The following is a 1,753-nucleotide window of genomic DNA, read 5'->3' on the forward strand; positions in this document are numbered from 1 at the left end:
CAAAATGGCGGCCCCCCGGCTCAATCCTCCTCCTCCTCCTCCTCCTCGTCCTGGTTGATCTGGAAGTAGCGCAGCTCGTAGCTCTCCTTGCTGTTGGCCACCACGCGCAGCCAGTCCCGCAGGTTGTTCTTCTTCAGGTACTTCTTGGTCAGATACTTCAGGTACCTGCGGGGGGAGCAGGGCTGAGAGCAGGGCTGCACCCTCCATCACCCCCCACAGAGCTCAGGCAAACCCAAACCCCCATTGCTGGTGCTCCCACCTCCACAGGGGCAAAGCATCCCACCAGGCACAGCAAAGCTGCCATCAGAAACCACCACAAGCAGCATCCCACTGACACGGGGCCAGGACCTCCAAGGGTCCAACCACGCACTGTATTTCCACATCACCACCAACCAGTGCTGCTGGGACACGCTGGGCACACAGTGACATGGAGGAGCTGCACCAGGGGCATGGGGGTGTCTCCAGAGCAGAGCACTGACCCCCACCACCCACAGCTCTTATCCCCCTGCCATTGCAGACCCCCTGGCCTCACTGTGCCCTCTCTGCCATGTCCAAAACCACATTTATCGACCCAGGCAAAGCCCCAGGAAGCAGGAGCCCAACCAGACAGGAGATGCAAGAACCTGGCTGTGGATCAACCCCCACACTCAGCACCTTTACTGCTGCACATTCTCCCCGCCCGTCCCAAGAATATTCCCAACAGGAAATCAACCACACTTCTCTCTCAACAATCATTTGGAAACCAGCAGTCACCATGCCCAGCCTCATGCTGCTTTTAACCCTGGTCCCAGGAGCAGTCCTGCACCCAGTCCCCTCCTCACCACCAGGCCCTCCGGCCAGCCTGGCTCCCCCCGCACGCCAGCGACCCCCTCTGCTGCCAGCAGTGACCAGACACAGCTCCAGGCACCGGCAGCAATCCTGACCGTGGCTGGTGCTGCCCCACCACCCACCTCTTGGAGAACGGGACCTCTGACGTGACTGTGATCTTGCTCTTGCTCCTCTCAATGGTCACCACGCCTCCGCCCAGGTTTCCTGCTTTGCCATTCACCTTGATCCTTTCCTGCAGGAACTGCTCCTGCAAGAGAGGAGGATGCCGAGGCTCAGCCAGGGCCGCCAGCTCCCGCTGGACAAGGCTTCCCCAGTGCCCAGCATGTCAGCTTTTTGTTTCAGCTGGAGAAGAGACAGAAGTGCCATTACAGCCAGGGGAAGCCGAGGAATGCTGCCTCCCCCCTGGCTGCGAGGGGCTGAGCCTGCCAGCACCTTCCACAAATAACCCACCAGCTCAGACCCAGGTGTGAGGTTCTCAAGCCCAAAAGCACCAGGTGAGCAACATGGGGACAAATTTCCTGCCTTCCAAGAGACAGGCACGGGAGTGAGGGCTGGGCCAGGATCTTCAGAGGACCCCTCAGCCACAGCCCTGAGCTTCTGACCCGTTCTGGAGCACAGAAAGCAGCTCACCAGGCTGTGCTCTGCCATCACTGCTGCCCACAGAGGCCCAGAGGGGTGAACAGAAACTCTGCTTGGCAGGTGGGGAGACTCGTGTTTAACTACAGTGTTTAACAGCAACACGCATCTGGTCACCCCAGCACAACACAGGCTCCTCTGTCTGCAGGGTGTTTCCCAGCACCACAGCAGTTCACGCCGGGCCCTGGCGAGGGGCAGCAGAGCGGGGGGTGCCCGGCCGTGCTGCGGGACCAGCAGCCCCCAGAAACCACAGGCACCCCGGGGGGGGCGGGAGGGGGCGGCCGCCACG

At 61.2% G+C, this 1,753-nt stretch overlaps 1 protein-coding gene across 1 annotated transcript; it reads right to left on the reverse strand.

Annotated features, from left to right (window-relative positions):
- Positions 1-20: 20 nt before the first annotated feature.
- RPL22 (ribosomal protein L22) lies at positions 21-1,476 on the reverse strand. Its single transcript, XM_010005298.1, has 3 exons — positions 1,459-1,476; positions 951-1,075; positions 21-165 (listed from the first exon to the last, which is right to left on the reverse strand). The coding sequence occupies exons 1-3, from the start codon at positions 1,474-1,476 to the stop codon at positions 21-23; spliced, it is 288 nt and encodes a 95-aa protein (XP_010003600.1).
- Positions 1,477-1,753: the final 277 nt, after the last annotated feature.

The sequence above is a fragment of the Chaetura pelagica genome, unplaced genomic scaffold (genome assembly GCF_000747805.2).
Source record: "Chaetura pelagica isolate M959 unplaced genomic scaffold, ChaPel_1.0 scaffold159, whole genome shotgun sequence".
In the NCBI taxonomy this organism is placed as follows: Eukaryota; Metazoa; Chordata; class Aves; order Apodiformes; family Apodidae; genus Chaetura; species Chaetura pelagica.